Source organism: Salvia miltiorrhiza, chromosome 7, assembly GCF_028751815.1.
Source record: "Salvia miltiorrhiza cultivar Shanhuang (shh) chromosome 7, IMPLAD_Smil_shh, whole genome shotgun sequence".
Taxonomy (NCBI): Eukaryota; Viridiplantae; Streptophyta; class Magnoliopsida; order Lamiales; family Lamiaceae; genus Salvia; species Salvia miltiorrhiza.
Window position 1 is genome coordinate 36173765 of NC_080393.1, and position 21961 is coordinate 36195725.

General features: G+C 36.9%; 1 protein-coding gene and 1 long non-coding RNA gene across 4 annotated transcripts; one reads left to right on the top strand and one right to left on the bottom strand.

Annotated features, from left to right (window-relative positions):
* Nucleotides 1-4944: 4944 nt before the first annotated feature.
* LOC130996221 (uncharacterized) lies at nucleotides 4945-8896 on the bottom strand. 3 transcript variants are annotated; one of them, XR_009092443.1, is made up of 5 exons: nucleotides 7900-8896; nucleotides 7208-7266; nucleotides 5687-6748; nucleotides 5253-5366; nucleotides 4945-5150 (listed from the first exon to the last, which is right to left on the bottom strand). It is a non-coding gene; the product is annotated as an uncharacterized LOC130996221 (long non-coding RNA). The 3 variants fall into 3 exon arrangements; XR_009092444.1 differs by having other exon boundaries at nucleotides 4945-5366; nucleotides 5687-5755; nucleotides 5939-6748; nucleotides 7900-8895; XR_009092442.1 differs by having other exon boundaries at nucleotides 4945-5366; nucleotides 7900-8895.
* Nucleotides 8897-16055: 7159 nt separating this feature from the next.
* On the top strand, nucleotides 16056-20349 carry LOC130996222 (myb family transcription factor MOF1). Its single transcript, XM_057921733.1, has 6 exons — nucleotides 16056-16848; nucleotides 16935-17011; nucleotides 17086-17122; nucleotides 17316-17391; nucleotides 17519-17735; nucleotides 20073-20349. The coding sequence occupies exons 1-6, from the start codon at nucleotides 16710-16712 to the stop codon at nucleotides 20280-20282; spliced, it is 756 nt and encodes a 251-aa protein (XP_057777716.1). The 5' UTR covers nucleotides 16056-16709; the 3' UTR covers nucleotides 20283-20349.
* The last annotated feature ends 1612 nt before the right edge of the window (nucleotides 20350-21961 follow it).

Here is a 21961-nt window from a genome sequence, read left to right on the forward strand (position 1 = left end):
ATCTCAGGATCATCCCTCTTTGCAGAGTTCATTCCTATTTGGTGGCTACTTTATCAGAGACGTCACATCTCCTGCTCTTCAACATAGTCGTTCTCACCAAACAAGGAACCTCGAAGATTGAAGCCTCAGCCCAAATTCGAAAAGCTCTCCAACGGAAGAAATCTTGAAGACGTTCTCCGCCAACGGATCTATTCAAGACCTCTCCTATAAAAAGCGCTTGAGGATCACTTCAATCTTCACCGATTCAACAACATAAGCTGAAACTCTGTCAAAATAGTTTCTCAGCCAAAAGTTTAACCTCCCCAAAGCTTGAATCGAAGAAGATAATTCCAAAGCCAAAAATCAGTCACTGCTGATTACACACATTATCTTAGACCTTAGGCAAACCTCTATTCACCCAGAAGCCTAGGTCAAACTAGATCCAAAGAACTTGTTCTTTGAAGTTTAGTTGCCAGGATTTCAAACCTCCCTTCGAGATAGAATCGAGTGTTTGAGTGAAAAGGAGTTCAGGAAGGTACTCTGACTCCGTGAAATCCTAGTGCAAGGTCGTGCTAGGAGTGATAAATCCAACGCGAGTGAAGTGTTGGTACTGAAGAGTGGAATCTTCAGTGGTACGGTTGTGTGCACCCGACAAGCACACGGTTCGGTTTGCAGTGCACCAGTTAAGCACTTGCGGAGTAGATTGTTGGTCTGATCAACCGACCGTGGATGTAGGAAGTGTTTTCCGAACCACGTAAAAGTCTCTGTGTTATTTATAGCTTTCAGTTTTACATTCTTACTTGTGTTCTTACTTTTGATAAACTGAATTCTGATTAACTCCAAAGAGAAACCTAAGACTAACAACGTGCTCAACCGAGGCTATTACGAAACAAAGTTATTTCCGCTGCGTATGTTATCAGTCTGACTGATCTATCTTCTGATAGTCAGGAAGACTTGTAACATCTCTGTCTTAGCAAACTCGACTGAAACCTTAACGTGCATCAGTTAAGTTCCAGTGACTTAACTGATAACTCCTTACTGAAGAGTATTTCAGTATCAGTCGTCAGCCCTATTTGGTCAAAACTCCTTTCAGTTAACAGGTGTCTTGTTTGCTTGTAATGTTTCGTTTTGATCTCTATCTTGAGATCCCTCTGTTTTAGAGGAGAAAAATAGCCCATAGGTGTATCCCCCCTCCCCATACACCTATTCGAGACCCTCCGGACCTAACACTTTTGATCATGGGAGATTTATATTTTGTGGGTGTTTAGGTGTCTTAAATTTGTGGGATTTTAGGTGCCAAAATTATATCAAGACACACTTCAGTTTTCGTCTTATTTCTTGTGACATTTGTGGGTGTTTGTGAATTAGTATAATTTTTTTTTAGCATTTATAAGATGGCTTCTGCAATTCATAGCAATTGCATATGAAGAAAAATTAATCACGTTCTAACCTAATTAAAAAAGTAATCAAAATGCTAAAAATAAGGAAATTAATCAAATATTTCATAATTCTTACTCCTCTCACTCTCAACACAATTTATCTGAGATTTTATTTTTCCTAATCTCAAGATGGTTACACTAATTAATTGCATATTTATAATATTTTTATTTTATTAAAATTTCATACTAGTGTTTACATTTATTATTTCTACTTTTTTTTTTTTGCATTCATAAGATGGCTTCTGCAATTCATATCAATTGGATTGGACGAATTTCTTTGCTATGTTTGCATTTATTATTTCTATTTTTTTTTTTTTTTTGCATTCATAAGATAGCTTCTGCAATTCATATCAATTGGATTGGACGAATTTCTTTGCTATTTAAAAAATGCATCCATTAAGCAATGAGGGAAGATAGCTTATGAAATTTGTGAAAAATTAAATACAAAGCAAATAGGTGGTGGTTACCTCGTCGTTTCATGTAATTAATTGCATGCAAAAGTGTTTTAAAGCTTAATCCCTTGTGCAAAGAACATTGGTTGATGCATAGAGTAATGATGATTAACTTACAGCAAGAATTTAAACCAATCCAAACAAATCCATCCAAATTCCACAAATCCGATGGATATATATCAAATCACTTTACTGATTGTAATTAATACACTCCTCAACTGCACTTCTTCTTCTCGGTTTTTTTCTTTAAAAATCAAGGTTTTTCTCATTGTTAATGCATCATCCTTCTCCTTTCACTACATGTTTCTACATCAAAAAACAGAGAATGTCTTTGAGGGATATTGACGTTCAGTCTTGGTACATCTACGATGACCAATGGAATGCAGCGCGCGACAAGTTCCTTCTTGAGTCGTTGATAGCGAAGAAGGATGAGTGTGAACCTGTTCCGCCGCACAAGTCAGTCCACTCAAAATTATGCGTACTGAGCTCTCTCAACGAAGCTTTCAACACCATGTTCGAGATCGGCGTTGTTGAAGAAAGGATTGCCTTTCTTAAAGGGCGATATTCGACTTTCAAGCGCATGTCTAAGAATAATGGAGCCCATTGGGATGTGGAGAAGAACATGGTGATTGCAACGGACATCGTGTGGAAAGGAATCATCAAGGTAAGGAATATGATTTGCAAGCTTTTGTTATGTTGCCCATAAACTTCGCCCTTTTTGCATTTTTTTTTGTTTAAGGATGACGAGTTCGCCAAGGCTTATTTTTGGAAGGGGGAACCCGAGTGGCGCAACCTTTGCAAGCTTTTCGATCCCGTTGATGTCAAAGCAGAGTCATCGACTTCCCGCACTGTGATCGTTATCAGTGATACACCTACTGAGAAGCTTGGTTGTAGCTTTAGCACCCCGATCTATTCTCCTCATTCTCCAGGTGAGGTGACCTCTCCCAAGCTACAAGGACCGTCTCGTCTAGCACGCCGGCTATTTGGTGATCGGAGTAAGTGGTCGTAGATTAAGCAGAGCCTGTGGTTATCGGAGCCAAATGTCGTTGCTCTTGGCATTGATGATGACGAATGAGCACTGGTGATGATGCATTTGATAACATACCAGAGGCCTCGTGTGGTTCGTCGTGGGCTCCTTGGTACTAGGTTGTTCTCAGTTTGTCTGTTGTGTTAGCTTGCATTTCTAGCTGTGAGATGGCTTCTGTGTTTTTATGTTTCTTTAGATTGAATTTTATTTTGTCCCTCCCTCAAATCAAGATGCCTGGGTGAAAGGTGATCTTATTGCTAAGATGGGGGAGTTTTTATTATCATATTTTGAACTATATGAATGAACTAATGCGGTATTTTATTAAAATTAGCAGCTTGTTTGACCCTGTTTTTCATAATAATTGAGACCAAAATGCAGTTTCAAATCACTAGAAACATTGATAGAAGCTTGAATGCGAGATGAAGAAAGTATTTGGGCAACTTATGAATGGAAATCATGGATGTAGTGTTGAAGACATAAATACAGATATAATCCACAAATAAAAGGAGATAAATATAACTCCAAACACCACAAAGATAACTTAATAACCACAATTGTCATAGCATGTAACTAAGTACAGTTTTCAAAACACCAGTTACACATCCACATAGCATATATAGCCAAAGAAAAACATGCATAATAGTTAGAACAAAAGAAACCAAACCTAATTGAAATAAAGTACTGAAACCACAAAAATAAACCAAACCAAATTGAAACAGAGTACTAAAAATGAAGGAAATTCAGCAGTTGTCTTCCCACAAACAGGCAAAAGGATAGGTTGGCTTGTTTCAGTCTACTTGCAACGCATTTGCAGCACGCGCATAAGGTACTCTTGCCTTGCTTCTTGAGGGAGGCTCATGAAAAGCTCGAGCCTCTCTCTCTTATCCACGAGTATCTCACATACATTGAACTTGTCGCTGATATTGAGTCCAGGTATGGCACACACAGTCTCGAACACTTCAGTCCTTGCTTGAGCTAGATCAAATTCGTAGCCAATTTTGTTTTTAATGTGCTCCAGCCTCTTGTCTGTGTTGCGACCAATTTCAAGCAGCAGCTCGCGAACTCCATCAAGGCCATCATCTTGCTTGTGCTTTTTCCTGGCATTCCATCTCTCTCGTCTACACTTTTGACTATCGCAGACACTACCTTCAGCCACATCATTCACCAGCTCTTCCCCACCCTGTGGCGGTGGAGTCATGTCATCGCTGTTTACATCGTACGCGACATTGTCACGACCAATCATCTCATTAACAACTTCCATGAAATCTTCAGCTTTGTCCCCTGTTGCCCGGTCCTTGCCGAATATAATTTTCCAGTCATCATATAGGGGCCAGCTTTTGTAGTGCATATTTCGCGCGTTGTTGTCAACCCATAAAGGAAAACAAGGTATAGATAAGTTCATATATATTGCTCACATATCTACAGCTCAAGAAAAAATGGCGCGCATACCTTGGCGATCTGTTCCCACTGCTCGTTGTTAATGTCTATCATGTAGTCACCGTTGACGTTGAATCTGAACCCGCTCTTACCAAACATTGCATTAAGCGAATAGTAGTTTTTATTCCAAGTCCCTATTTTGGAGTTGATATCACTACGCCAGATTCGCTCATAGATAACGGATTTTCCGTTATCTATGTGCGAAAACATCCGTAATATATAATGGTGTAATGTATGTGGATTTCATACATTACGGAGATTTAAGCGTTATCTATTCTATTATACATAACGGATTATATCCGTTATCTATAGTATTATATCCGTTATCTATTCTATTATACATAACGATTGTTTATATATACGTAACGGATTATATCCGTTATCTATAGTATTATACATAACGTTTCAAACCATCATGAAAGTTTAATATTCACTGTTATGTACACACCTATACATAACGGTTTTTTTGATTTTAATAACGTTTGGTAATCCGTTATGTATAACGTTTTTGACCGTAATTAGATTTCTATTTCTCCGTTATCTATTAATTTATACATAACAGTATAAATGATAAAACCAACAATAATAGTATTATATATCATCCAAAATATTTAATTTTATATTATTATCATAAAAAAGAATTCATACAAGATTTGAATATAGTCAAAATTCAACAACTGCTCTATCTATACTATTATGCCTTACAAAAATATTAAACATATTAAATATGCAACTAGCTAGCCATCCGGTACAATTTTCTTGTGAATTCACAAGTATCTCCAGCTCAACGTACGACTCATTTAATCCACCACAAACCTGCCACAAAATCATACAAAGAGCCAACCAAGAATCACAATGTAGAGCATCATGATACTCCCATAGAAAAAAATCAATTAATAAGTGAAAGAATGATTAGACCTCCACTATTTTAGACTTCCACCCCGGTCCTTTGCTGGTTTAGACCTCCACTGGTTGCAATAGCCAAGCAACGATTAGACCTCCACTATTTTAGACTTCCACCCCTGTAATGACCTGCTCAAGAAAAGTGAGAACAAAATGACAAACTTAATGCTGAAACATAATAAACTTTAATTAGAAAAACACTGAGTAGATGAGGATGATATAGCAAGTAATTAATAGAAAAATGCACCCAATGACAGCTCTTGTTTAATACTATGATGATGAGGGATGATAGAACATTATAATAAAGCACTGATATAATAAGGGATGATGAAGGATCTTAGTTCATTTCTTCAAGAAAGAACACATCAAGCATTCACCTTAAAGAAATGAGGAACCTCAAAATAAAAAATCTCAAATAGTAGCTAGACCACATGGCATTATAATAGTACCTTTGGAAAAATGATAAATCAATATTTCCTTCGCGAGCTAGAATTGTTTGTGCATCTGCATCAAATGTTCTGCCCAGAATGTCAGATGCTATCACGAAGCAAAACTAGCTAAATGTTCATACAAATTAAAGAAAATGCCAGCGTTCTAGTTTGCAGAACAATATAACAGAACGAAGCAATGACCGGAACAAGTTACTGTGGCCAAAAAGATGATGCCCATATCAACCTATCATATAAGGAGATGCTACATACCATTAAGCCAGCAACCGAATTTGCATGATTTACCAGCAAGAAACTGCAGGGAAGCTAGTCGGCTAGTTCCATCCATGGCAATCAGCATATGATGTTGCACGTACATCCATGTAAGCATTTCAAAGAGATAATAAACTGAAGAAATAATTTCCTGACTGCTGCTGTGGATAAAAAAGTCACAGAAACTTCTAAAATCAGGACATTGACATATCGACTCAAGGTATCAAACACGGAATACACATTAGTGTTATCTAACTATACCTGCAGATGCAAAACAACTGTGGCCCCAATTTTCTGAAAGACCCAAAGCCACTGTTGCTATGGCAATGTCAATTAAAGAAGCATCCGCTACAAATGATTATAGAGAGAGACTGGTGAAAAATAAAAGATAGCAGGACTTGGTGGTATGAGCTTTTAGCATTGACTATTACTGCAGAAGTTAATAAGTACTCAGTTCAGCTATATTTTCACTATGAAAAGATAAGAGCATTCTCTCTCTTGCCTTAAATAATATACTTCAAAATCAAGAGAAGATTTAAGTAACCACCTTAGCTGCTGCACATGGAATACAAGATGCCATAGCTACAATAGCCTCAACAACAACACCAATTTCAAATTCATTCACACCAAATTCAAGTTCATCCACACACACAAAGAAAAGCTGCAAATTTTCAGAAATCTAACACAAGATATTGCACCAAGTGACATGCCACCAGTACAAAATCGCTGAACAATAGAGGTAGTAGGCTCAACCTTTCCAAGTGGGATTGGAGAACGATCCCTTTTAATTTCAAATAGATCCGTGAGAACCTATCATTGGTAAACATACATTCGATCAATAATGATGAATCCTCATTGTGAAGGGATCAACTTGGAGCAACTTCACATAATTTAGATTTTCCAATGAATATTAATTTGAAGTAACTCAAGATCAAGCTCCACCAAAACAGAAGGGGCACTCTCTAATACCAAGGTAAGAATATAAATGAAAAAAGTAATAAACAAAGAAGGAACTGCTGATAACGATTCTCAGTTCTATGTATGTAAAAAGTAATAAACAGAAAGGGCACTCTCTAATTCATGTAAACTGTAGAGAGTTTGATTTCAATTCTCAGTTCTATATATATATGATAACAATTAACTGCAGAATTCAAGAATTTGTTCAAATTAAGAAGGAGAAATATTGGGCTGATACACTTTATTGTCACCCACAGCACATCAAAAACCCATAGCCACACCTAAGAAAATTAAAACTACAAGTTTAAATACCTGGAGAGCATTGAGATGCCCATTTTTGAGAGAATCTTCAGAAGGCCAGATTTGACAACCTGAAATAGACATCAAACACTTATTACTTACCATACCCAACCAAGTATAAAACAAGCATTTAAATTTAGGACAAAACAATTATGCTCCAAATAAATGCAGAAAAGATGCATAAATATATATACCTTACAAAAGTTCTTTTGAGCTTGTTCAATTGTAATAGTGGGCATTAAACAATATATCACTCAAATACTCAACAATGCCCAAGTAAAAGCAACAAAAATTATATTTCAACCGAATTTCTCTTAAGCGCTAACCAATATATCACTCAAATAAACAGCGTGCTAATAGTCAATGCAACTTAAGTAAAACTTCATCTACTAGCATTCACCAATCGAGAATCAGTCCAAATCGCTAAACATTACTTATTCATAAGCACATTATCTCATAAGATGGTAGTCTATCAATGGACAACTTTGTTGCATTCCTTCTTACAATGGACTAAAGCATAGAAATCTAACATAGCCTCAACAACAACACTAATTTCAAATTTATTAATACTAAATTCAAGTTCATCAACATAGTAATAAAATTAATCCACACACACAAAGAAAGCTGCAAATTTTCAGAAATCTAACACACAAATAGCTCGATCTCACATTTAGAGACATATAATGCAAGGAGGAAAATCAAACCGCGCAATGGTGAAGCAACTGCAATCGGCTGGGGGTAAGGAAGACACACACTGTTGGAGAGAGAGAGAGAGAGAGATCAATTAGATAAAGAAGAAACTATATAGAAACTGTGTGAGAGAGAGACCTAAACCCGGAGATAAAAGAGAGATGCCGGTGCGACGGCGGTGGAGCGGAAGCAGGGGCGTTGTCGGACACTTGCAGCGGGTTGGTGGCGGCGGCTTCCGGCGGCGTGGGTGGATGCTTAGACCTCCATCGATTGCACGGGGTGGGAGACAACAAACTCATTCTTAGAAAATCCAAAGTGATTGTAAAAAATAGGTGAAATTACCATGAAATTGTCGAGGTCTTTATCATACGGGTGGTGGGCGAGGCCGAGGATGGAATACTTGGAGACGACCTGCTGCGACTGGGCAAGCTAGGCGTCGATTCGGGGCAGCTGGTCGATGGGAGTGGCAATCCGCAGGCAGGAGACGACCGCGTCGTCCGACGCCTTCTTCAAAATCCTGCTCGGCGGAACCCTAGCCCTGAGGTCGGAAACCAATTTAGGGGAAATGATGGTGGAATCCGGCCGAGCAGACGACCGGCGTGGCAGCGGCGCTGGTCGTGGCGGCGAGTCGCGACGGCGGTGGCAGGGCGCGACGATGGTGAAGAGAGAAAGAGGCCAAGTTCGATTTGGGAAAATTTGGTGGGGAATGTTAGGGTTTTGATATTTTATAATAAAATATTAAATTTAAAAATAAATATAAAAAATACTAATACATAACAGTATTGAGGCGCTCATATATAACGGTTAAAACAACCGTTATAAAAAGACGCTAATAGATAGCAGTTGTCTTAACGGTTCGATAATACCGTTATGTATGCAACTAATAGATAACGCTCATACATAACGGATTCACTAAAACCGTTATCTATTTCCATGGACAACAGTACATAGATAACGGTTTTTTGTCAAAACCGTTATCTTTTCAAAAAATGCGCTCATACATAACGGTTTTATAAAAAAACCGTTATGTATGAAGTGTTATGTATGTGTAATTTTGTAGTAGTGTATGTGGATTAACCTTTAAGTCAGTCCTGGGGAACTCCTTTCTTAGTGCTTCCTCCAGCTTACCTAGGAATCCCACGCGAAATCCGTTGTCCGACTTCCACCCATCGGCAACCAACGACTTCAGGGCATTCACCAGCAGCACAGTTTCTTCCTTCGTTGACCACGAACGACGTGACTTGTCAGTTTTGTTTGATCGGCCGCGGCAAATGTCACTGCTAGCCGTCTCATTACCTTATGTAATTTCAACAAAGTTACAGCAGATAGAACTCTAATCAATATACCAAGCAGTTTACAGGGAATGAATAGAATGAACGGATTAAAAGAAAGAATAAAGCATATTACATACAAAATGAGAATGTGGAAGTATGAATTCATATGTATACATTATTTAAACAAAAACAATGCAACCTTATTAATAGATCAATGGTTTGGATGTTGACACTGTGATTCGCATTCTATTTACAAAAATTAAAAAAAAAAAAAAAACTTAATCTTCACCAAAATGAAAATGAAAACGCGAATAACATATGAAAAAAAAGTAAAAACAATGGTCCAACTGTAAAAAAAATCGAAATAACCAGCAAAAAATTCATAAAATCAGAATATTGTTTCAAGTATTTGAATCAACACTATAAACCCTAACCACATTTGGGAGATTTCAACACTAGGTTACTGTGTGCAGAAGAAGCCATTATTTCCAGCCGTCGATAGCAAATTGTGTGTCCAAAGAACTATATTACCATCTGAGCCATTATAATCCAATATATAATGGCGGGAATCAGACGAAGAGTCGCTCCAGCCAAAAATCGAGGGAATTTTCCCTCCAAGCAACGAACGATCCATCTTCTCAGACGATGACATTGAAAAATGAAAAGAGGGATACGCCGGACATTTGAAAAAATGTTGAAGGACAATCTTGTAATTTGAGAGCTTAATCATGCGATTTCACAATGCTACCGAACACCACGAAAAAAATAAACTATAATTCAAACAAACCTATCAAACAAAAAAAATGCTATTAGTAAGGCCTTAGCAACTATGGCCGGGCCCTTTGGTTTAAAAAGGGGTTGAAGGTTTGCGGGTGCACCCGTAAGCACAAGGCCAGAGTGATTTTCAATGTGTTTAACTGATCGTGGACGTAGGAACTTGTTCCGAACCACGTAAAAATCCCTTGTTGTTTATCGCTTTCAGTTTTTATCTTTCTTATTTGTGCACAAACCTCTTAATGAACTGAAACTGATAAATCGCAAAGTGAAACTTTAATCTGACAACGTGTTAATCACAAAGGCTATTTTCTAAGTTTATTTTCCACTGCTGGAGTTATTAGTCTAACTAATAAATCTTTGGATAATCAGTAAGATTCATAACACTTCTCTGATTTCAAAATCTAGACTGAAGCCTTACGTGGATTATCAGTTAACGCTTTGAGCCTAACTGAAATCAAAATACTGAAGTTATTTCAATATCAGTCTACAACCCCTTTTCAACTGAAAATATCTTTGACTGTTGACTTCAATCCAAATTCTTCAGTATCAGTCGATACTCTTTCAGTCATAATTGATATTTTTGAGTTGGAAGGAAGAATGCAACGCAAAGATCTCTTGATTAACTGTACATTTTTTTTTTAATATGATGATATTTTTGAAGGTGATAAAGTGAAGCTTGTTGTATTTAAAAACAAATACATGAGTCAAATGGTTAGAACACCTCAAGAAACAATATAGTCATGATGCAAAAGGTAAGATGAGTTAACATTTTCATAAAGTTTTAAGGACTGCTGAAATGGAAATTTTATTAAAAAGAAAAGGAAAAAAGAGAGACCAGATACAAAGGAAACAAGCAAAATAACCCGCAAGAAACCCCGGGTAACCAAAAAAGAAACCAAGACTAAGAAAATATTTTAAGCGGGTCGTCCTCGTCTAAAACATCGTCCTCTTCATCGTCCAACAAATCGCCCCATTTTTTCTTCATTTTTGAAGAGGCCACAACCGACATAGCATGGGCTGCATCGGTAGAGTTAGAGGAGTTGATCACAAAGTTTTGCAGTATCTGTCCTCCAGACTGAGCAAACTTCACTTTATTCAGGAACTCCACAGGCGAAGAAGTGTCAAGACCAGGGCCATGCATATCATCACTGCGTGCTGAATTTTGGAAATCAGAAGACATGCCATTAATTATGAAGCGACGGAGCCTGTGCTTGATAGAAGAATCAGAAACTCTCCCCTTCTTCGTGATAGCCCCTTTCGGACGCCCTCGTGTACGAGAAATGGGTCCTGTCGTCCCAGTCAAAGTTAGCACAGCGTTGTTGTCAGTCATAATAGCAAGCGGCTGAACAACCAGAGGTGCAGAAGTCCTCTTGTGTTCCTGCTCAACTATCTCAATTTGGCTCTTTTCGTCATCTGAACCAGACTGTTCTATATCCTTTCTACCCTGACTGTCCTGAGGGATGCAAGCATCTGAAGCTCGGCCTCCATCAGAAGGCGGTTTGTCCATGTTATCATCACCATCAATAGAAACCAACACAGCAAAGGGATTGGATGAGGTAGGATCTGAAGACTGTCCAATCTCAGCTAAAGCTTGTCCAGCCCTTGCTGGAGATTCCTGATTTCCGGTGTAGGGACGAGGATCAACCCTGTGGTCATCCACCTTGTAGTGACCACGTTCCCGGCCCTGATGTTCCGTAAAGCCCATCGTGGTCGTTTTACTCTTTCTGCATTGGTTAGCAGAATGTCCCACAACATTGCAAACGGAGCAGTAAAAAGGCAAATTCTCATATCGAAACTTGACAGTAAAATCAGTGTCGCCACACTTAATATCTAAAGCCTCAGGAATATCAGCCGAAACATCTAACTCAACAAGAATTCTAGCAAAATGACCCACATGAGCCTGTGCAGACTGACCATCAATCAAGATAGGCATTCCCACTTCTCGTGCGACCCCGGAAAGAACCTCTGGGTGCCAATATTCATGCGGCAAGTTAAAGATTCTAATCCATACCTGAACAAGGGTAGAAGGCGTTTTGTAGGGATCAAAATTCGGCACCCAAGCCTGGAGATGTAGTATACCTGAGCGTAGACGCCAAGTCGTTTTAGTGAAAGCCGCTGCCTTATCCTCGTCGGTTGTGAAATTAAAAGTGAAGAAACCTTTTCCGAGAGGATGAATTGACCAACCGGCAGACGGTTTCCAAAGCTGCTGAAGTTCCTCCCAAAGATCCGCTGCAAACCGAGGTGAATCACCTTTGCGGAGGATCAGTCGGCCGTGAACCGCATGGGCGAAACGCCGGACTTGTCGTTGGTGGAAAGAAGGGTCCAAAACAAGGCAACGCTTGAGATCCACCAACTCCGGCCGGAGGATTGAATAGTCATGAGCGGGGACGTCCCTAGGTTTGGAAACTTGCTTGGTCGGACTGCCATCCCTAGCCTTCAGCTTATCTGCAAAAGAGGCATTCGGCTGAGGAGGAGGCGACACCTTCGGACCAGACGGGGGGGCCATCGAAGGTTTCGGAAGAGCAGCAACACCCGAACTTCGATCCAGAGGAGCGGTCTCGGAGTTCTCTCCTACAACGAAGGAGGAACGAGGAGTATTTGGGAGAAAATTTGTAGAGACGACCGGCAGATTGAGCGCACCTCTGTCGCCCGGTGAACTGAGTCCACCGGAAGCCAAAGACGGCGGCGGGAACCAACCAACGCTGGAGGGGCCATTGCCGCCGTTTGACGCCATCGGACTCAGCGGCGTGAGGTCGCCGAGGTCGCCTTTTTCAGCCGTTTCCTCCTGCAAATAATTCGGCTCCTCCGCCAAGGCTCGCAGCCACCACTATGTGAATCGACCTGCCGTCGCCGCCGCCTCCGTCTCAGTCGCGTATCGGTCCAGATTCCGCCGTGAGAAGAGGACAGATCGGGCGAAGAGCTCGCGAGGAAGAGGAGCACGCGAAGAAGAAGCTCGCAGCAGCAGCTGCTGCGCCGCTGTGAAGAGTGCACAGCAGCAACGGCTCCAGGCAGCGGTTCTTCAGCGGACGAGCAGCAGATGCGGCGGCGCGGCTGGCGTCGCTGCTGTCAATCCGCGGCGAGGTTGCTCCGAGCGCGGATGGCGGGCTGACGGGCAGTCAACGCCGGGCTTGTGCTGATTGCTTCGGTTGATAGAGAGAGAGAGAGTTGAGGCAGAGGTGTTGCTGTCACGGCGGCAGCAATTCTCGCCGTTAGAAGAGAGAGGGACGACGGCGGTGGAGGCTGCCGCCTGTTGCGAGATCGGGTCAAAATTGGAACAGGAGATATCGCCCAATCATTCGGTGGAGGCTGCCGCCTGTTTCGCACGCCTCTAGGGCGCCGCTGTATCATAAAGTTTTAAGGACGATCAAAAGAGTCTCAAGCATACTAATATTAATAATTTTACGAACAAAATAAAATTAAAATAAATCAATTATTCGAATGTTATGATGATAATTAATTATTTGGTTATTTTTGCAAGTGAGAAAGACAATATTGTGTACTTACTACAATTAGTTATTCTAGAACTGGTATGAGTTTGTCTCCAAACATGTAAATATTCAAAACACAAAAAAATATGTGCATTTATTTTTTGTTACAAGTATATAACGATAGACCTCATATTCAATTAACTCGTTCATGCTCAAGCATTACTCCTTATTATGCACACGATTTAACAATTCAATTTATTTCTAAATAGTTTTGATTCTTAAGTTTCAAATAGTTAGGTGAAGTTTTGTTTAATTTGGTGTGAAAGGATGATTTGTTAGAAATTGTTCAATTATGTGAAATGCTTATTTTTCATTTTTGGAAACTTAAAATTCATTGTTATTTTAAAGTTGAATGGCTAATTAACTTATTATCCCACTTAAAGCGGTAGAATCAATTACTTAGAGCATCACTAATTAACTGATTCTTTGTTTGATTTCATTCTTATGATTCATAACTAGAAATAAAGTTTATGAATAGAATGAAATTATTTTATTTTACTAATTTAACTTTTACATCACTTTCAAAGTATAAAATTTATAAATATAATTGAGTAGATAAATATAATTTATTGGTGTATTTAACGAAGAACATTTGCAAAAATTTAAATTAAAATGGTAATTTTGTGGATGTTAATAGTTTCATATAATGTACACTTTTTTCCTAAAAAAATAATAAAATCGATTGTCGATGGATAGATATTTAAGTATTTGTAATTCTAATTTTTTTTAACTTTATAGAACTTATGTTTGAATTAATTACTACTTAATTATGTTAAGAATAAATATTACTATTAAAGAATCTATAAAATTTAGCATAAATTTCACATAGTATTATTTTTATATACATAGTTAAACTATAAGCATATCAATTATCATTTAAAAATAATATTATTTTAGTTTTACTGTATTCGTTATACTGTAAATAGTTACTTTAGTTAAACCCATTTTTTAATGATACAGACCCAATGTTTTTCGTATATATAAGCTAGAAAAAAATCAAGGGTTAAGGTACAAATTCACCCCTAAACTAGACACCCCTAGAGCGTATACCCCCCCATTCTCGACCTTGGCTCAAATACACCCCCAGAGTCCATAGAAAGGGTGCATTTAAACCCAACGAGTTAACGGCAGTTAACGACCGTTTCTTGTCGTTAACTTGCTGGGTTTAAATGCACCCTTTTTATGGACTCTGGGGATGTATTTGAGCCAAGGTCAAGAATGAAGGGGTATACGCGCAAGTTTACTTAAATTCTTTTTTCTTTTTCTTTTTTTAATTTTTAAGTGGCGTCGACGTGATTTTGATCCCAATCGGTGGTGGAGAGGGGGATCTCATCCCCTTACTATCTCGATCACATCGCAATCGGCGCATACGGCGCCATTTCGAGGGAGATTTTCGTCTCCTCCTCAGCTGGCAACGACAGCCCCAACGGATGTTGGTGACCAACCTCGCGCCGTGGCTCACCACCGTTGGCGCCGGCACAATCGACCGCGATTTCCCAACCAACATCATCCTCAGTGACGGCAGAAAATTCTTCGGCGTGTCCCTCTACTCCAACGCGCCCCTGAACGGCAAAATGCACAATTTAATTTACCCGGGAGATGGCGACGATGACACAACAGAGATGAAAAGCTGTCGGTGTCGACACTGGGGGTGAGCTCATTGGCACTGGTGCCAGTGGAGTGGTCACAACGGGAGGTAAAGCTGGAGGAGTTGAGACCGAAGCTGCGGCTAAGAGTTTATTTAATGGCAGTGAAGGTCAGGGTTCTGGTGGAGGCTAGCCAGAAAAGTTTTAAAGAGCAAACTCCATAATTTAAATTAAAAAAAAAAAAAGTTAACGGAGAGATAACGGTGTTAACTCGTTGGGTTTAAATGTACCCTTTTTATGGACTCTGGGGGTGTATTTGGGCCAAAGTCGAGAATGAGGGGATATACGCTCTAGGGGTGTCTAGTTTAGGGATGGATTTGTACCTTAACCCAAAAATCAATTAGTTAGAGTACTTGTTGATGTACAATAAATAAGAAAAAAATTATACATAAAAAATAGACACGTGAAAGGAAGAAGGATAACAAATTATATAACATAACAATACATAGAATCTTATTATATATGATTATGTAATGTGTTGCATCAATTTTAATCCATATATTAGACTATTCCTTATATAAAATTGATAATATTTTCATGACTAATTTCATTTCATGAATTGAATGTACTAATTACATGGTAGGTAGAAGAAATGATTATTTTCATGAATATAAAAATAATGATTCTAAATAAAATGAAAATACCAATCAAATAAATAAAATCAAAATAAAAATTATCATTTCATTTCTACCTTCATTCCATCGTACCAATCACCAGTCCATGCCTGAAAATGATAAGAAGTGTATTTTTTTTTCATGCAATATCCAATAAAACAAATCACCGAGTTATAAATCTTAAAATTCTAGTTTTTTGAAAAAAGGAGCTTCCATATTCCGAATTAATGTACCAAAAGTCAATTAATAAAAGGGCAAAAAGAAAGACTAGTATTTTTTTTTTTCTTCTTATTATTATTTTGGTGGTAGATTGACGCAAAAAGTAGTAGTATTTGTAAATTAAAAAATAGAAGAATGTGCAGCATTGTGATGATGAGGAGGCTGGCAAAGCAATTAAAGATTGTAGGGAGAGAGAGAGAGGAGTCAAAGGAGTAGCAGAGTGTTGCAGCGCAGCAGTTGGTATTTGTATTTTGGTAATGATTTCGTGCGGAGAAGAAGATCAGATGCCTCGTGATCTCCTTTTTTTTCTTTTCAATTCTCTTTTTTTCTTTTCAATTCTCTTTTGCACTCCTAAAACAATACCTATCAATACATGCTCATGGAGTATAATACTATACCACCAATTCTTCTTCTACATATACATATACATATACATATAATGTATGTATAATCCCCCTCTCTCTCTCTCTCTCACTACGCAGCAAACAACAGTACTTTCACTAGCAGGAATTTGCAGCTGTAGCTGCATACCACCCTACTATCATTTTTCCACGCCTTCACCTATTATTAATAACACACACACACACACACTCTCTCTCTCTCTCTCTCTCTCTCTCTCCTATATTTGTGTTGTGGAATTGGGGTCAGAAGAGAATAAGCAAGGATTCCTTCTTTTTGTTCCCTTCGATTAAAGCAGGTCGCAATTGAAGTTTCTCAATCCTCAGGTGCTACAAAACACTACACCTTCTTCTTCATCGATCTCTCTCTCTTTCAAACAAGTAGTAATTAAATAGTAGAGGGAGAGAATGGGTAGCAGTAGCTACGGCGTGGGGAGGAATAATGGCGTCAGGCAGTACATAAGATCAAAGGTGCCGCGCTTGAGATGGACTCCCGATCTCCACCACTGCTTCGTCAACGCCGTTGACCGACTTGGCGGCCAAGATAGTATGTCTTCTTCTTCTTCTTCTTCTCTTTTGTTTATGGATATGATATGATATGATGGATTGAGTTGGAATTTTTACTTTGAGCAGAAGCCACTCCTAAACTGGTTCTTCAATTGATGGATGTGAGAGGTCTCACCATATCTCATGTCAAAAGCCATCTACAGGTTTCTATAATTCTACTTTAATTAATTAATTAATTTCTCCATAATTTATCTTTTTCTTCTTCATGTTTCAATAGATGTACAGAAGCATGAAGACTGAAGCTACCAGACAAGGTAATCAAATAAACTCCATGTTTATATCTTTTATGGGAAGGGAGGCTGTCACCACTTCATTTATTATTAGTAACCCATTTTTATAGCATTTGGTATCAACAAACACACTCCCTCCAAATCTTCCAATAATGGCATATACTATCATTTAATTTGAACAATGTCTGAAGCTGCAAATGTGTTTGTTTAATTCCAGAGAGGGGCGTTTCACAGCAAAGGAAGCACTGCTTCGATGAGGAGAAGCAGCTCGTGTTTCTCTCTCCTACAAAAAGGTGACCTCTTATTAATAAACTCTCTCTGCAGATTTCGAGAAGGGCCGGGGTGGTAGGATTTGGATTTCTGCATCTGCTTTTACATCTTCCTTTTCAGTTATAATTAATAGTGTGTGTGTGTGTGTAGAGCGAGAGTGGAGAAGATGAGAGAGAAAGTGGAGGAATGCAGCCAAACAAGAGGAGTCGGGGATCCGTACGGTGATGATGATTACATGGGTGAGAAAGTTGGAATAAAAGATAAAGAAAAGAGAGTGCATATTCAACAAAATCCTCAAGAAAATGAAAACCCTTCTTCTGCCACTGCTGCTGCAGATGCACTGCTCCTGCATTCTGACTTTTTCAAGGTATAATCAATACCCTAAACTCTCTCTCTCTTCTTTCTCTCATCTCAATTTAGATTAGGAACACACAACCGTCGTTCAAATGTTTAAAAAGGAGTAGATGATTTAGGGAAGGTGCATGAACCCAGCAAAGTTGGTTTAATTAGTTGTTGACGAACATATTTGAATATTTCTAGAGTTGGTATACTGAGTTTTGGTCAAAATATTTCTCTCTCTCTTTTTTTTGTTGTCATTCTCGACAAATTACTAACATTCTTTGCTTCTTTTTTTATAAGGGGGGAACATTCTTTGCTTCTTTATTTTTTGTTTCTCTAAGAGGGAATATTACCTTACCCTCTTTGGATTTTGGACGTATTTGAAATCTCTGTGTTTCATTTTGTCGCATGGATATATATGTACATTAAATTCTATGGAAAAAAAAAAAATGTTAAGTGGACTATATAGTAATTTGACATTTTATTTTTACTACTAAAAATGGCACGTAAAAGGTTTATTAATTTAAATAGTGAATCTATAATCCTAGCAGTATTAAAATTTATTTTTTAATAGTAATAGATATTGAGGTGGAAAATTGTACAAAATCTAGCGTTGTCTCCCTCCCCTCTTGTAAAATTTTCGCCCCCATCTAATAAATGTATTTTGGTGGGCTTTAGAGCAGTTTGACTGGTGAAAATAATAGTGCTGCAAAAATAGGGCTTCCAGTAACCTATTTAATGCACTGAATTTCGTACTATATTACTAATTTTGAATGGACCATCAAATAAAACGTTATATCCTATACTTTCTACTATCTAAACTATTTTGGTGGTTGTTTCTTTAAAATTTATTTTTTAAGTTTAAAAATAATACCTAAAAATTTATTCCACTGGCACTGCTACAGGATAAAAATGTCCTTTAGGTTTTGTGTAATGCCGTTATGCAAAAATGTTGTTATGTAAGTCTTCGTGCAGGAGTCTTTTAGGTTATTAAGTTTGTGGCCAAAAAAATATTAAAATAACTTGGTTTTCCATTTGTCACCTTCAAAATTGGGTTCGTTGACACGTTACGTTATTATCGAAAATTGACCGTATTTCTTTTCATAAAATGATAATAATGTAGGTTATTTATGTTCTTTTAGTTGCAATTAATTTTGAGTATTAGTCTAGATAGATAAAAAAAAATAGTACTATTACCCTTATTAATTCTGATAGATTGGAATTTAGAGATATCTCAAGTCCTTGATAATTTTTATCGCTTAAATCAATTTTACTTGATTTGTATTCTATTAAAAGGGTGAGATTGAAAATATCTTAATAATGAAGATAGAAATATTCAATTAGTATATATTTTATTAATCATGAAAAATAAATGATCCATTAGTTTAAAATTATAAGAAAAAGCACGTAGGATTTAGAATATACTTTGAATAATCTCTAACTTTTTGGAATTCTACGTCAGTTTATCTGTATTTAATTTAAACTATAGTAAGTACTCCCTCCGTCTCGTGAAACTTGAATAATATTCATTTTCGGGTTGTCCTGTGAAGCTTGAACACTTTTCTTATATGACAAAAGTTTTTCCTTTTATTCACTTTTTCACTTATCCACATATCACACTTAACACACAATTTACTTAATTCCTTAAAATTTGTGTCAAAAAAAATTACTCAAGCTTCATGGGACGGAGGAGGTAATACATGTTGCTGAAAAAATATGAATCTAGCCAGATTCTTAAAATAAGTAAGAATCATTTGGGTTATTTCTTTAACAAGATACGACACCTAAATTTGCCTCTAAAACCTTGTAATACATATAAATAAATATAGAACGGGAAAAAAAAAAAGAATGCTTCTAACCAATGTAATCGGTTTCTATTGATGGCCGGACTACTGGTCCGACCGTCGGTCTGGTTTCAGTGCAGCGTGAGTTCCAAAAGTTTCACGGGTTGAGTTAAATTTATATTCGTTAAATTTATATTTCATTCATTCCATAAAAATGTACATTTTATATTATTTTAATACATTCCATAAAAACGTGCATTTTTCATTTTTAGACATTACTCTACTACAAGCCTCTTTTCACAATTTTACTCTCATTTTATCAAACCCCAAGGACCTACTACAAATGCTTTATTTTTTATTTCACTATTATAATATTATAATAAAAGTGGATCATTTACATCACTTGTGGGGACTGAGGGAGTATTACGTAAAAAGTTGTGGGGCATATTTATTAGTATATCATTTACATGTCATGTAATAATTTGCATGGTCTTGCTATATTTGGATGTTGCTTTTTGACAAGTTTTGATTTTTGATTTTGTGGTTGGATGGAAAAAAATTAATGAGTTGTGTAAATTTAGTTGCAGAAGGGGATGTGCAAGATGGAGCAGTTTAGCAGTGGGAATGATGATGGATGCGAATTGTCTCTGTGTTTGGCTTTACACAATAATGCGATTCCTGATCATCTCCAGAAAAGTAATGTGTCTTGTACCACTGAGATTAGTGAGGCTATTTCTTCTAATTCTTCCCATGAATTCTCTGGAATTAACCTTGATCTATCTATTGCTTGACTTTTCTTTAATCAGAATTTCTTTTTATTGTTTTTTACCCTATTCTATATTATATAAATTCTTTCACAAGTATTTGTATCTTGTCCTGTTGTTTATTTACTGTCTTCGACGAGACCATGATCCAATGTAGGTTGTGAAAAGAAATGTGATGGGTTTATAAGTAGGAATGTCAATCAAGCCAATCCATTCGGTTTCGGATTATTTTCAGTCCGGGCTAGTTGATTTTTTTATTTTTTGGGTTAAAATTTTTCGACTTTAACCCTAACCTACTCGGTTCCGGGCTAACCCGTTTGGGTCCACAAATTTACGATTTTTTTATATGTATAATTTTTTTATATGGATGATCATATTATTGTAATAAAAATATGTCGTGCTTTTAAATCAAAATATTTCGCTTTATTTTAGATACAAAAATTAGTGTTATTTTAATGTAAATTTACATAATAGTATCTAATTTGAACTTTGTTTCCAATAAAAATTGTATATAGATATAACATAAATTACTATCTTTCTTTGACTTTTATATCATAAATATTTATTATTAATCGTTAGAAAAAATCAAAACATATTATACAAACATCAAAATGTTATTATCAAATTAAAAAGTAAAGTATTAAAGTTTAGAAATCAATTATTAAGAAAGTATTCGGTTAATCGGGGGACAACCTTATCGGGTTCGGGCTATTTTTGGTTAGGGCCATTCGGGCTAAATATTTTTTGGACTAAAAATTTTCAACCCTAATCCACCTTTTTTATCGGTCTATTCGAGTCGACCCGTCGATTTCGGGTTTTTTTGACATCCCTATTTAGGTACATGGTGTATTCAAATTTCATGCAAGTTTTTGTCTTGGACTGTTATCAACCACTTGTAGTTAATTTCTCTTCCCATCCAATTATATTATTTTTTTCGTAGTTTATCAATAATCATTTCAATTACCCAATCAAAATATTTTACAAAACTATTTATTGTTAGTTTTAATCAAAAACTACTTCCGTCCCATTACAAATGACCCATTACTTTTGAGCACGGAGATTATAAAAATTATTTAAATATTATGTATAGAAAGATAATATATTACCAGAAAAGGAATGAGATATTTGTAATGAGACATCCCATTATGAAAAGTGAAATATTTGTAATGGGACGGAGGAAATATTATTAGTAAGGGTAATGCCCCAAAACGAATAGAAAATTATTTGAAACGTCCTAAAAATGAAATATGGGAAATTATTTGCGGGACGAGGGGTACTTTTAATTGTACTAGATATAAATTAAAACATTAACAATAAATATATCGAGAAAAATAAAGTTTTTAGTGGTGAAATTGATGTTATATGTAGTAGTTAGTTATAAAAAATTATACTCCCTTCGTCCAACTCTAATAAGCTCATTTTCCTTCTTGGGACATTGCACTAGAATAGATTCTTTTTTATTTTGAGTACAAAAATATACTTAATTGGTGTGAACCACACCACTTTCCTTCTAAAAAGTAAATTTTCTAATCTTCGTGCCCAAAATAAATGAACCTATTAGAGTGAGACGAAAAAAGTATTTTTTTTCATGAAAACATACAAATATTGCAAATATATAAAATTATTACATTCATTGTAAAATTAATTGTGTTTGAAAATAAATAAACTTTCCATCCCTCATAGTCTTCCCTTATATTGTATGTATA

Bases quoted from the DNA above. Each gene is read 5' to 3' on its own strand.
- LOC130996222 (XM_057921733.1), top strand. From the start codon at position 16,710: ATGGGTAGCAGTAGCTACGGCGTGGGGAGGAATAATGGCGTCAGGCAG. The intron at 17,012-17,085 runs GTTTCTATAATT...ATGTTTCAATAG, and splicing joins ATGTCAAAAGCCATCTACAG to ATGTACAGAAGCATGAAGAC. The intron at 17,736-20,072 runs GTATAATCAATA...GTGTAAATTTAG, and splicing joins TGCATTCTGACTTTTTCAAG to TTGCAGAAGGGGATGTGCAA.